The following is a 14,098-nucleotide window of genomic DNA, read 5'->3' as shown; positions in this document are numbered from 1 at the left end:
CTGTTTGTTTAGTGACTGGAATTAATGTTAGTCTCCATGGATTCTACCTGTGACACTGGAGTAATTTGCTTTTCTGTTAAAAGCAGGCTCATTCCAATGTGACGTTCCATAGAGTCAGTGGCAGCATCACCTCCGACACTCAACAGCTCCAGAGACGGGGAAAGGAGAGATTAGAATCTAAGAATAAAGTCAGTTGGAATATTTCATCAATGGATCAGAATCTAGTAATACTGGGCATGAATGTTACAACAATGGACAGGACTCTATATTGGGATCTGTTGGCCCTTTCTGCTTTTTATGATACGATTCCATTATCCCTGCGAATCCATTACATAATGTACATGATTGAATTCTTTTATTATCCCATCCTGGCTATTGTTGGCGTCCCTGGTAAGTCTTACTGCCTGATAGTTATTTCTATGAACCATGTTTAACTGTTATCTCCGCTTATTCTACTGTCGTTGCTGCTGTTATTACTTCTGATGAGACTCTGAATTCATCTTCCACTCTGCAAATCCTTGCTAACTGTCTGTCTTCTCATTGTTTCTGGTCGACACACAAGATGGAGATTGCTCAGCTGTATCTGTAAATTCCGAATCATTGTATTCCTGTCATCATTCTTTACAGATTACGACGACAGAAGTCACTGTCTTCCATTCTGCCAAAAAACCCCCACATTTCCTTCTTTTGACCCCATTCCATCCCAGGCCAATATCTGAAGGTGCAACAGCTTTTCCACATATACAGTGATCCCTCTCTGGGCTAATTTCCGGGCCCCTTATCCCGACCATTATTAATCGTATTTACTAAACCCACAGGATCAACCCAGCTGCTGCTTAAAGCATGAAATGTGAAATCCAGTTTCGGTATTCCCGGGACTCTGCTCACCCCATTCCCATTCCCAAAATGGCATCTGCAAACGCATCCGAACATTCCACAGCTCTTTCCAGAGGTTAGACAGAAATCCATTGTCATTCCTGACAGCTTCAATGTATATTGCTGTTAACTCTTGCAGTGACTCCACTTTAAAATTCTCACACGTCTGTTCATGATGACGTCTGTTCATGATATCGCTCTCTGCCTCGTTCTGTCTCATTTCCAAATCTCTGTTAGTTGTTTATGTTTAAACTGATTTCTCTCTGCTCTGTCTCGAATAGCGATTTTCACAGCTGCACACCTCAGTATTTGTCCTTTACTGGTGTAATTCAGATACAGAGACATGAACTCACAGAAGCACCACTTCCAGTTACTTACAACAGGACCTGGAAATTTCCCCATGCTCGGCCACTATCACATTCCTGATAAAGGGCACCGGCCTGAAACATCGGTTTTCCTGCTCCTGGGATGCTGTGCTTTTCCAGCAACACACTCTCAACTCTGATCTCCAGCATCTGCAGACTCACTGTCTCCACTATCTAGTGCATGTGTGCCAAGCAGGAGAGTGATCTGCACCCACATCCACATTGCAAATAGTCCAATTTACTGACGTGATCGGCGTTTTCAGCATGGTCTGCAAAGTGCCTTCTGCCTGATTTGGTTATGTCTCAAATCGTTCTGCTCAGTAGATTCAGATTATCATATAACTGATCATTTCACATGATCTCGCACTCCTCCAGTTAGTCCAAGTACCTTGACTGTACCCCATATTTCGAAAACTTATATCACTGTAAGTAATGACACTTTTCTATTTTAAGGTGAATGTTTATACTTGCTGTATCTTTCCCTGTCCTCATTCTTTTGCTACTGTGATGCAGTGCTGTGTTATGAAGCTCAAAAACAATTAAGTTGAATGTGTTGGGGTATCATTGGGAGCTGGCTGTGAAGCTCCATATTGGAAAGGGGTTCATCCCCACATTGACTCCCGGGTTTGAAACTTGCTCTGTGCCTGTCCACTGAGCGCCTGTGTTAGTTACTCTGAGCTGATCACGTGTACAGCAACATGCTGAAGCCCTTCAATTATTATTGCAATGGACCCAGCAAGTAACTTGCTGGAAATAGGCATTTCAATTAATTCTGTTCCTAGAAAGATAGTGGAAGGAGCTGAATGTTTTTGCTGGAGCTTGTGCTGTGAACTGCTGGAGATATTTCAGGGAGACCTGAGCGTTTGACCACACAATTCAGAATGAAACTTGGGGAGGGCAGTTACAATGTGTCTTGGTTTTGAACATTCGCAAAAAAATGGAGCAGAGACTGCAGAGTGTGGAAGCTCTGAGAGCATAGCCTGAGTGGGTGTTGGGAAAGAGATCCATCCCGGGTTTGCGAGGAACTGCTTACCAAGCTCCAGCAAACCCAGGAATAAAGTGGAAAGGGACCCTGGAAGGATGGGACCTAGCTCTGTGGTCACCTCTGTGCTGATTCACACAACATCTGAATTTAGTTTCCATCATTTCACACTAGATTATTGTTGGAAACTTTGAGAAGATCACTTCCCAGGGCCGTGGAACACCTCTCGTCAAACCCAGCCAATGAGGAAAACCCTAACACATAGCAAATGTGAGCAGGAGTAAGGTATTCAGAGCGTGCCTCAACAATTACTATCATTCTGGCTGATCGTCTATCTCAGTGGACTGCTCCCACGTCCTTCTCAGATCCTTTGATCCCCTGCGACCTATAAACTATTTTGGAAGACTTCTTGAATATTTTGGCCTGAACAGCATTTTCAGCTTAGAATTCCACAGGCTCAACACGCATCAGGTGAAGAAATTTTCCCTTATTTCGGTGCTGAATAGCCTATGCCCGAACCGTAGACAGTGACAAATGAGTCTGGACTCACTGGTTGTTAGAACCATCCTTAGTCTATTAACCTGCTCAGACCTATTTACAATTTTACAACTTTGATGAGATCCCCTCTCATTCTTCTAAAGGCCAGTGAGTATAATCTTAATTGATAATCTCTCTTCATACCACTGTTCTGCTCTGCCCTGCTCGGAGTTAATGCAATAGCAGAGTAGATAATTGCACTTTACACTGGAATCCTCTCGCTATGAAAGTCAACATGCCACCTGTCATCTCCTTCCACTCACCTGCATGTTAACCTTCATTGTCTGGTACAGAAGGGCACTCAGGTCACATTGCACCTCCCACTTTAGCAATCTATTAATATATTGATAATAATCTTCCTTTCTGATTTTCTAAATTGGTAACCTCACATTTATCCACTTAGTATGTTCTCTGCTATAAATTTGTCCATTCATTCAACTTGTACAAAACACAGGAGTTCATCTCTGCTGACTCCTCAAACTTCACCAAGCTATCCAACATTGTGTTGTCCACAGTGCCAGAGATAATACGAAAATGCCATCATTTAGAATATTAATGTGTCTTGTGAATAGATGAGGTCAATTATTGATCCCTGTGCTTCCTGAGCAGTCACTGCCTGTCTCTCAGATGAAATCCCATTTCTTCCTATTCTTTGCTGTTGTCCTCCAATTGGCATGTTCTTCATGTCAGTACTCTTTCCTCAATTCCACGCCTTTTAATTTTGCATGCTAATCTCTATGTGGAACTTCTAAAAAGCTCTCTAAAAGTCCAGTTAAGCCTTACAATAGTTCCTTCGAATCACTTTATTATTTATGTCTGAGGAAACATATAATAATTTTCAAGGATGAATTACTGTTCTTAATTTTGTGTTGAGTTGATCTGATCTTGTCACTGCTATCAAACGTTTTCCAGTGGACATTAGGATTTTCCTCACGAATGGTGTCAGTCTGGAGACTGCATTTAGAAAATAAAGTGTTACCCCATTTCACAACCTGCATTTCCAACAATTCCAGAGTGTCAGAATTTTGAAAGACAACCACCAGTGTTAAGTGTTCTGTGATGCCCCTTATTTGCCCTGAGGGTCATGGGGATTTATTCTCATCAAGTTCCCCACCACCTTTTGCCTCGTAATCATTCAGTTCCTCTCTCTTCAAGGAATCTGTGTTCCTCAACAAGATTTCCTATGAAGATGAAAAAAAGTGAGTTAATTGAAGTCTCTGATCAAATAAACACCATCACAATAAGTAGCCTGTGGGATGAAGATTAAAATAAACTAAAAAATAAAGCGAATAATTAAGCTGTAAAGGCTATTGCTGGAATAATTGTGCAGGATTTAACTTCACAAAACTTTCACAAATCAAAATATAAAACGCAGAATTGAGGACTGACTGAGACCAGTGTTCTTTTTTTTATTAATTGTGTGGGATATGGGTGTCACTGGCTGACCAGCATTCATAACCCACCCCGAGTTGCTCTTCAGAAGGTGATGGTGAATTGCTTTCTTGAACCGTAGTAGTCAATGCGCATTGGGTTAATGCGTATTAGGGAGACAATTGCAATGTTTTGACCGAGTGACAGTGGAGGAACGACGATATATTTTCAAGACAGAATGGGAAGTAGCATGGCACCAGTTTTTTGGAGTGTGGGGGTGAAATTGAAAGTGATGATGTTCCTGTGTATTTGCTGCTCTTGTCCTGGACAGAAGTGGCTGTGAGTTTAGATGCTGCTAACTGAGCATCTTTGGTGAATTTCCCTAGCCCATCTTGTGGATATTACACTTTGCTGCCACAGAGCATTAGTGGTGGGCTGAGTGGGTGCTCGTTGATGTTATGCTAATCGAGCTGGCTGCTTTGGCCTTGATGATGTCAAATTCCTTGATTGTTGTTGGAGCTGCACCATCCAGGCAAGTGGGAAGTATTCCACCACACTTTGACTTGTCCCTTGCAGGGGATGGACAGACTGTGTGGGCACAGATGGTGAGTTACTTGTATCAGTATTCCGAGCCATGACCTGCTCTTGTAGCCAATGTGGTAATATGGTGAGTCAAGTTGACTTACTGTTCAATAGTAATGCTCAGGCTGTTGATCGTAGAAGAATCTGTGATGGTAACACCATTGAATGTCACGGGGCAATGGTTATGTTGTCTCTTATTGGTCATGGTTGTAGCCTGTCATTTATGTGGCCTGATTGTTACTTGTCAGTTGTCAGGCCAAGTGTTGGCACTGTTCAGAACTTATCGCATTTGAACATGGACTGCTTCAGTATCTGAGAAGTCGTGAAAGATGCTGAACATTGTGCACTCATCTGGAAACATCCCCACTGCTGACCATATGGTGGAGGGAAGGTCATTGATGAAGCAGCTGAAGATGGTTGGGCCTAGGACACAACCCTGAGGAACTCACATAGAGATGTCTTGGAGCTGAAACAACTGACCACTATTAACTACGACCATCTTTCTATATATCAGGTGTGACTTCAACCAACGGATGTGTGCTCCCTTATATACATTGAGTTTAGTTTTAGAAAGGTTCCTTGGTGCCACACTCAGACAGTTTTGATTGAGGATAGTTTTGATGAAAACTCTTTTCTGAAGTGACCAGTGAACAAGTTATTTTCAAGGTGAACGTAAGTGTTCACAGAAGTGAACATGAAATGCTGTAGTATTACATGCAGGCTCAATTTGGAAAGGCTTGACTCAGATAAACCTAAAATAAAACATTACAATAGTGTAAAGACATGGTGGCAAAGGTTGAAGGTTGAAATGTAAAATCGACTGAATTTTAGTGACAGACACTTGTTGTTTGTTTGATGCCAATGAACATGTACTGCTCAAAATGACATGCATTTAAGTTATGCATCTATCCCAAGAGCAGTGCGAGAACAGGTTCAGAAAGAGAAACTAATGTTTGAATTGTTTTTTATTTGTGACATAGTACCTCTGTACCTCAGCTCAGAATTGATGTTATTTATCCTGAAAAGATTAAGTTTGTTCACTGGATCTTTCTTTTTCTTTTGCAGTTAACTTAATAGCAATTATGATCCTATCTCAGGAAAAGTGTGGACTTTCCACTTGCACCACTTGCTACCTGTTGGCCATGGCATTGATGGATCTCCTGGTCATTATCACTGAGATCGTACTCCGTCGAATAAACAATTATTATTTCCCATTGAACGTCATGAAGCTCACTTCTGTGTGTCGACCTTTATATGTTGTGATCCGTGTAGCCATAGACTGTTCTATCTGGTTCACCGTGACTTTCACTTTTGATCGATTTGTTGCCATTTCTTGCCGGAAACTGAAATTGAAATATTGCACCAAGAAAACCGCGACTGTGATTCTATCAACAACTGGCATTTTCCTATGTTTAAAAAACATTCCCATTTATTTCAGATATAAACCTAAACAGGTAATTAACAATGTAGAATGGCGTTGTTCTAATAAGCAAATCTACTTTAGAGATCCAAGGTGGATTGGATTTAGGATGTTTGAAAAGGTTTTAACACCATTACTACCATTCGGTTTAATTCTGTTATTCAATGCTATGACAGTCAGACACATTTTAATGGCCAGTCGAGTCCGTCTGGGACTGAAGCATCACAAAAAAGATGAAAAACACACTGACCAAGAGATGGAGAGCAGAAGGAAGTCGATGATTTTGCTCTTTACCATATCGGGCACCTTCATCCTCTTGTGGTTTGTTTACATTATATACTTTTTTGATATTGATAATTCCATAGTCAGTTCTGGTGGGATGTTGAAAGTGCTTGCCTATATGCTGAGAAATTTAAGTTGTTGCACAAACACATTCATTTACGTGGCTACTCAGTCCAAGTTCAGAGAGCAGTTGAAGAGCATGTTGAAGTATCCCATAATGTATATTCATAAATTCGTGAATAGACAAAACAACTGAGAGCAGCACAAATATACAGACAGCAATAGACAAGTATTAACCCCCGGATTACACAAAAAAAAATCAAATAGCTCTAAACCATGGAAAGTAATGGGATGTATGCGGGGTAGAGGGGTGGCATCGTTAATCAGCTTGAACTATGGATCAGTAGCATAGAAGAAAACTGGGGAAAGAAGAAACATTGTCAACCAGAGAACAGGAAGGACGGGGCCTGAATGAAACCACACGTCAGAGAGCTGGCAGTCAAGGGTTAGATATTCACTTCGGAGGAAAAGGGGTTAAAAACAGGAGGAGTCAGAGCAACCCACAATGATGGGACAGTTGGTAGGCAGAGTCACGAGGAGACCAGTAATTGGAGAATTGCTGTTGAATTAGCAGCAGATCAAATAAGGAAACCATAAGATGTGACTCTCAGAAGAGAACACAAACAGGAATGCTGAGGCGAATGACTGGATTGTTTGGAGCGACTAATAAGGATCAACCACACGTTTCACTTTTACATTGTCAAAATTCTGCATTTCTAAAAACAGACGGAATTTGTGAACAGAATATTCTTAATTGTATTACTATTGTTTTTGCAAACAAGTTATTGTTGGTAGTTGTATGTTTAAGATTGCGATGAAGAGGACATTCATTTCTCAGAGGGTAGTTAATCTGTACAACTCTAACACAGAGGGTTGTCAAAGTTAGAACAATAAGTATATGAAAACTAACACAAACAAAATTGCAATTATTCAGGGATTAAATGGCTCTGGGTCAAAGACAGGAGAGTGGATTTGAGGATTATCAGATCAACTCAATGAATGGAGAAGCAAATTCAATTGACTGAATGGTATATTTCTGCTCCAATGTCTGATGGTTTTATCATCATTGATTCCATGTGTACCACTCTCCAATATTCCTATGCAGTTGTCCCTATTTGTGTCAGCAATTAACACAAAAGTTTATCTTTACCTCACTCATTTTACATAAATCCGACAAACAATAGATCCCGATGTCATAGGACGTCTGGAAGGTCTTTGGAAGCCATGGATTTGATGTTAAAAGCATATATATTTTTTAACAGTTCCATAATTACAGGAAACATTTCATTATCCACTATCTCATCTATGCTATACAATCCTCTCCTTTCCCTATCGGTAACATCTTCTCGGTGTGGGGACAACCTCTATCATAGTGAACTGCATGAGGCCACACAATATCATGCAATTATCTTCAAACACGAAAAAGCTCCCTATTTTGGTAATGTCCTGCTTCAACTATAACTTGTGCAATCTCCAGATAATTCTCCATTTTCATCTTGTTAATGAATAATCTGTCATCATTTCCACAATCCTCCATAGTGCTGCAAAGTTGTCCAGACCCTGTGGGTCTCCATATTTTTGTCATTAAATTCAGACTCTAAAACGCCATATCATTTGAGGAAGTTGCCCAAAAACATACACTCTCCTTAACTTTGTAACCCTACAATCCTTTGTAACATTATAACTTGTTCGAGACTCAGCAAACTTCATTCACTTTGCATCATTCTCCAGAACATCACAATTCTCCTTCTCTTTATAAACTACTTCAGTTATTCAATATTCCCTGTCTCTGTAACCTCTCTTGTTAAAGTACAGTTATGAGATGGCCCAGGGAATCCCTTATGGACTGAGACCTTTAAGCCTCTCTCTTGGTTCGTCCTGGACATCGTACTCTTTGGAAATCTGGAATAAAAAAAGAACCTCTTACAGACAAATTTTACAGACATGTTTAATTTTAGTCATCCCCTTTAGTTATCAATAGCATCACTATTACAACATAACACTGATACCTGTTAGCTAAACTGACTAGGTTCTGATAACCTGGGAGAGTAGGGTACCAGCTCTTCAAGTGCCCCAGCAGACTACTCCAACATACTGATACAAAGTGGCTTCCCTGATACAAAGGTTTACAAAAACATTGCATGTCCTTGATTAGATAGATAACAGTGAAAGACAATAATTCAGAAGGTAGAAAAGTTAATTGACAGGTCTGTGTATGCTTGACTAATCACTCCTATAGGCCTAAACCATTCGTCAGGTGGGAAAAACATACCCAGCCAAGTTAGAAACCTGTAAGCGAGATAACCCCCTACCATAAAGAAGTACCAGCCTAAGCTAATTGGAGAGTTCACAAAGTAATCTTGCAAAGCTCACATGTCAGATACAATTATTTCATAAAATGGCTTCTTAGCAAGGAGGGCAAACTCTTGACACATTTTTCGGAACGTTTGGAATAATTTCTAAGGTCGGAGCAGACTCCTGCTTTTGAAGCACTGGATCATTCTATACTTGAGACGGAGATGTTACTATAAGGTTGCGTTTGAACTGATTCCTCACTCACTGAATTAGACATGTTTTCTTTTCAGGATTGCAATTCAAATTCAAATAAGACATAAGATTTCATTGGTTAGAGTTGACAGTGGTGCAGTCTGTAAGGTCTGTAGAGTGGTCTGCAAGGACAGCTGTTGAAATATTGCGCGCAATTCTGGTCTCCTTCCTATAGGAATGATGTTGTGAAACTTGAAAGGGTTCAGAAAAGATTTACTAGGATATTGCCAGGGTCGGAGGATCTGAGCCACAGGGAGAGGCTGAACATGCTGAGGCTGTTTTTCCTGGAGTGTCAGAGGCTGAGGGGGTGACCTTACAGAGGTTTACTAAAATTATGAGGGGCATGGATAGGATAAATAGGCAAAGTCTGGGGTCGGGGAGTCCAGAACTAGAGGGCGTAGGTTTAGGGTGAGAGGAGAAAGATATAAAACAGACCTAAGGGGTAACTTTTTCACGCAGAGGGTGGTACGTGTATGGAATGAGCTGCCAGAGGATGTGGTGGAGGCTGGTACAATTGCAACATTTAAGGGGCATTTGGATGGGTATATGAATAGGAAGGGTTTGGAGGAATATGGGCCAGGTGCTGGCAGGTGGGACTAGATTGGGTTGGGATATCAGATCGGCATGGACGGGTTGGACCGAAGGGTTTGTTTCCATGCTGTACATCTCTGTGACTCTAAGTAAGTTAAAGATTAATCAATATTACCATTTACAAAGTTTGTATTTAATAACTGGTAGTGGCAACTCAATATCATCATAAAGTCCAAAATGCAATAAAATTCAATCCATAGCAGGTAAGCACTGAGAGTTAATTATCTCAGTGCTAAAATGGTCTCCCTCTCTCTCACTCTCTTTAGTGTCCTTTTGAACTCACAAGGCAGGGTCTTGTAACAGCAAAGATTTTCTCTCTGTGTCTGCCCCGCTTGCAAGGGGTAATAAAAATCCATTATAATTGAAAGGATCTGACCGTCAATTACAAGGCTTTTGATAGGACTGATTTTCATTTCATGGTCAGCATCAAACACTGTCATTAATTTCACAAGGGAATATCATCACTTGGTGGCCTGTTCACACAGATTCACCGATGCTTAAGCAAATGTTCTCAATTGCCTCAGCGCATCCTATTATCACTTGGTGAGCATCCTACCATCACTGACTTTGAGAGTAAAAGATGTTTTTTATCTTGTGCATTCCTTGAGTTCCACCCTTTATCTGAGCCTTCCTATCTGTCTATTTTCTAGTGCAGTAAGTGTGTTCTATAATTAGCATTGCAGTTTAGTCTAAACGTTTAAAGACAAGTTTTAAGGCGATAGACGTTCTCACTTCACTTCTTCAGCACGAACCACCTTCAGGAATTCCTCCAGTCTGTGTAAACTTTCCACACTGAAGGGTGAAATGTTAGGAAGTAAAATAAAAGATAATAAAAGCTCAGCATTATAAGTGACAGAAAGGATGTACTGATTAAAGCAACAGAGCCCATAGTGCTGAAAGACTGCAAATACAGAGAGGACAGGTGACCAAGAGCAGGAACTGAAGTTGCAATGAATGGCGTTGTCTCCTCACGATACTGACAGTTATGACAGCAAAGCAGACTCTACGTTTATTGACATCAGGTGTAATTAAATTAATAGGATCTGAAAGTTAACATTGGATCTGCAGGAACTGTTACCAACTGACAGTTCAAATAGAGGAACATCCCATTAACACTTCCCTTGGTAAAAAGGAAAATTCAGACAGAGATTCTTACATGCTGTTCTCCAATCCAGGAGGGAAAAAACATCCAGAGAAAGTGCGGAGAGTGTGGCAGGCAGGAGACATTCACTTTTTATATTTCTAAACATAACCATACAGATGTAGCTAAAGAAATCCTGATGTTTTCCTCCATCAGTTATGATAAGCTTTTGTATTTATCAAATAAATCAGAGACATTATCATTTGGGAACCAGCTGCTATGTGTCCCTTGCGAAGATGTGAAAGAAAATTCACTCAAAGACGAGAGAAGTGAAGAACTTAGGAGACCAAAGGAACCTCGCTGTCAAATCCAGGGGACCAATGTTATTAAACAGTTTCCCTGGTATTTGTTTTTGACCTTACAAACAGAACGTCAGTGTAACAACCTGTACAAATGTGTGCTCGAGAAATTTAGCTGAGGGGGACACAGAGTTCATGATTGTAGACTGTTATGACTGTTCTGAAGAAGAATTATACTGGACTCGAACAATGAATTCTGGTTCCACCTCCTCAGATTGCCATAGAATGGTTGTGTTTCTCCAGGACTTCCAGAGTCTGCATTAGATATCTGACATATCCAATATTATACTTTCAAGTGAATGGTGTGTGTGTAAGTGTGTGTGTGTGTGTTCATGCTTGTTTGTCTCACTGGGCGTTTAAGTGTTTAAATGAATGTTATAATGTAAAGAGTCAAGTAAAATGCTGGCTTTTTGCACTTGTTTATCTGTGATTAGAATCCTCCCGTTTGCAGAAGACAGGTAGCATTGTTAAATACTGTATTCTCAGTTAATCTGAGTCTATTGCTTTGGTATTTCAAAGAGATTTGTGTCCTTCTGATGAAGGGTCACTGAACTGAAATGTTAATGCTGCTTCCTCTCCCAAGATGTTGCCAGACCTGTTGAACTTCTTTGGTATTTTCTGCTTTTTCCCATGAACCTGATTTTTTTTTTAAAAAAGAAAACGTTTATGAAAGCTCCAAGAATGATTTCCACTGAGTTACTCCAATGGGGTGGAACAATAGGGAAAGCTTGTGAATACTGAGCCAAGTCCCAGAACAGGCTGTGAATACTGACAGGTCCAATATGAAATTAACGAAATAAAACACGTTGAGAGGTGATCTTGTTTAAAGACATCAGGCATTGAACAGCTTATTTGTGAAATAGATGGTAAAGTATTGCTCACAGCCTCCACTGTGACAGAGGTCACAGCTGGTGGATGGACAGTAAAACAGGAGAATATCATTGTTAAGGTGGTGACGAGAGAGCATTTATAATCTCTCATAGGGTCATGCTTTTGTGGAACCCTCTTCCCACAGAGCTCTGGAACATGAGCCATTGCCTGTTGTTAATGTAGATATAGAGTGAGTATCGATTCAAGAGACACATTAAGAGTATAATACAAAGACAGGAATGTGTGGATGAGGCCATTGTCAGATCAGCTACAATTTTATCGCATGGACGAGGGCATTCAGATGGGAAAATAGCTAATTCCTCATCCGAATTTCTACATTGATGTTGTTTGTAGATATCGAAAAACAATAGCATTCTTATAAATTGGAATTTTAAAACAGCGCTCAGGAAAGTGGAGTGTTTTGGGGAAAAGGGTGGGAGATGTCGAATTGTAAACCTCACTGAAAGCACATACAGCCAAATGAACATCCTCAGCATTTCAGAATATTTCTTTATTTTTCCTGTGAGGTCAGTGCCGTTGGAAAGTTCAGCATTTACTTTCTGTGTCTGCGATCCTTTCTGAATATTGTGAAGACCTCCTGCTGTACGTGCTTTGCAGGGACACTAATAGTTCAGTTTCTGATAGAGACACCGAATTCTGAACACGTGATCATGAAGGTGCAGCGATATACATCCAGGAGGCTGTGTGACCTGGGAGCTGATGGTCATCACTCAGAGATGCTCACTTGCCTTCAAATAGTGAGAACATATTTTCTCTCTTCAAAAAAATATCTTGTATTCTCAGTGAGCTGAGCTGTCGGTTGGTATTTCCTTTCACTAATTTTCTCTGCTTGAATTGAGTTCGCGAATGACTCACATAACTTCAAAAACACAGAGGGGCTGGTAAAATTAATAACAAAAATCTGTATTGTTCATGAATTATTGGAAATTCGTATTTTACATCGATGTTTTATTGAAATTGTGATGTGTCTGACCAGGCAGTAACTGCCCTCCATGAGTTACCATTGAGAAGCTGCAAACCAGTTGGAGGTGATGCACCCACAGTGCTATTAGAAAGGGAGTTCCAGTGGTTCGCCTTGGAAGTTGCTGTTTCAGGGAGTGAGTGCTGCTAGTGGTGAATATTCGGCAGCGAACTTGGGGAATTCCATACCCGAGAGACTGTAAAGATGGATGGAGATTTGACCCAACAGAGAGTTGAAGGATACATGGAGTTAGCATGAATGTGGTGTTGTGCCCTGGTGTAGAACACCCAAGACCTAACAGATTGCTGGAGAAGTCTTAAGCAGCTGAATGGACACTGCTGTTCCTATTCCTTACCTTCTTTTCATCTGTTATTGGAAAGTAACTTTATTGTCCTTGATGTCTTGCTGTGCAATATTGCTTTCTGTGAGACCAGCAGATTTGGTTGAGTTTACCTGAGGTGACATATGGGGGTCTTATTCACAGTGAATTTGGATCTGCAGAATGACCAACATCTGGAACAGAAGTTACAAAGACGGGAAGGCCAAAAAGAGGAATGAGTGGGTTCTCTCTGATCCAGCCTGCGTTGATCAACTACATTTTCCCAGACAAGACCAAACTATCAAACTGGTTTCGAACTGTTCCTGCTTAGCAGACTCAAAGGGCTGAATGAATTGAATTGAATTAGTTTTATTGCCAGATGTGCTGGAATAAGAGCAGTGAAAAATTTGCAATGTTGCCACTTTTGGAGCCATTGTAGGAACAGGATACCTTGTGAGAAAGACCTAAGTATTTAGAGTCATACAGTCATAGAGATGTAAACCCGCCCATGCCGAATAGATATCCCAACCCAATCTAGTCCCACCTGCCAGCACCCGACCCATATCCTTCCAAACCTTTCCTCTCTAAATGCCTCTTAAATGTTGCAATTGTACCAGTCTCTATCACTTCCACTAGCAGCTCATTCCATCCACATTCCACCCTCTGTGTGAAAAAGTAGCCCCTCAGGTCTCTTTTCTCTTTCTCCTCTCACCCTAAACCTACGCCCTCTAGTTCTGGACTCCCTGACCACAGGGAAAAGCCTTTGCTTATTTACCGTATCCATGCCCCTCATAATTTAGTAAACCTCTGTAGGGTCACCCCTCAGCCTCTGATGCTCCAGGGAAAACAACCCCAACGTGTTGAACCTCTTATA

General features: G+C 40.9%; 1 protein-coding gene across 1 annotated transcript; it reads left to right on the top strand.

Moving 5' to 3' along the window:
• The first annotated feature begins 251 nt into the window (after positions 1-251).
• Positions 252-6,671, top strand: LOC140469270 (probable G-protein coupled receptor 139). The gene is made up of 2 exons (XM_072565611.1): positions 252-390; positions 5,779-6,671. Exons 1-2 carry the CDS (start codon positions 252-254, stop codon positions 6,669-6,671), a joined length of 1,032 nt encoding a protein of 343 aa, XP_072421712.1.
• The last annotated feature ends 7,427 nt before the right edge of the window (positions 6,672-14,098 follow it).

This window comes from Chiloscyllium punctatum, chromosome 49, assembly GCF_047496795.1.
Source record: "Chiloscyllium punctatum isolate Juve2018m chromosome 49, sChiPun1.3, whole genome shotgun sequence".
In the NCBI taxonomy this organism is placed as follows: domain Eukaryota; kingdom Metazoa; phylum Chordata; class Chondrichthyes; order Orectolobiformes; family Hemiscylliidae; genus Chiloscyllium; species Chiloscyllium punctatum.
The sequence above is the reverse complement of the archived record's forward strand: the minus strand, read 5'-3'. Positions and strand labels throughout refer to the sequence as shown.